Source organism: Capsella rubella, unplaced genomic scaffold (assembly GCF_000375325.1).
Source record: "Capsella rubella cultivar Monte Gargano unplaced genomic scaffold, Caprub1_0 scaffold_84, whole genome shotgun sequence".
Lineage (NCBI taxonomy): Eukaryota > Viridiplantae > Streptophyta > Magnoliopsida > Brassicales > Brassicaceae > Capsella > Capsella rubella.
This window is the reverse complement of record NW_006238844.1, coordinates 13,127-13,529: the sequence shown is the minus strand read 5'-3', so window position 1 is coordinate 13,529 and position 403 is coordinate 13,127. Positions and strand designations below refer to the sequence as shown.

The 403-nt window shown below is 39.7% G+C and overlaps 1 protein-coding gene across 1 annotated transcript in view; it reads left to right on the top strand.

Annotated features, from left to right (window-relative positions):
- LOC111831644 overlaps positions 1-54 on the top strand; it is a 5,237-nt gene extending 5,183 nt beyond the window's left edge. The window contains exon 11 of the mRNA XM_023786685.1: positions 27-54. Coding sequence (XP_023642453.1) covers positions 27-54 — 28 coding nt within the window. The remainder of the gene's footprint in view (positions 1-26) is intronic.
- Positions 55-403: the final 349 nt, after the last annotated feature.

Genomic DNA, 403 nt, shown 5'->3' with positions numbered 1-403 from the left:
AAGTCTTCAACATATCTAACCTGAAGACTTCACCCGGTTATGAGGACTAGGTAACTTAGGTGAGAAGTTTGTACTCTTTTTCCCATAGCTGAGTTTTGTCCCAATGGGTTTTCTCAGCATGGTTTTTAATGAGGCAAATGGATCACTACGTCGAGTTATCTAGAAATCATTACCAAAGGGGAATAATGTACTTCTGTACTACTACAGGTCGTCAAGCTTCTGTACTAGTTCAGCCGATTTCTGTACTACTACAGGACGTCGGGAAATCTTGCTGTTTTATTATTTCCTTAAAACGTCTTGTTGTTTTGGTTTTGAACTTCTTGTTGTTTGGAGTGTCGTGCCCTAGGGTATTTAAAACCCAAAGCTACGCCTCTTTTCTCTTTAGCGAAGAAGTTGTATGAAC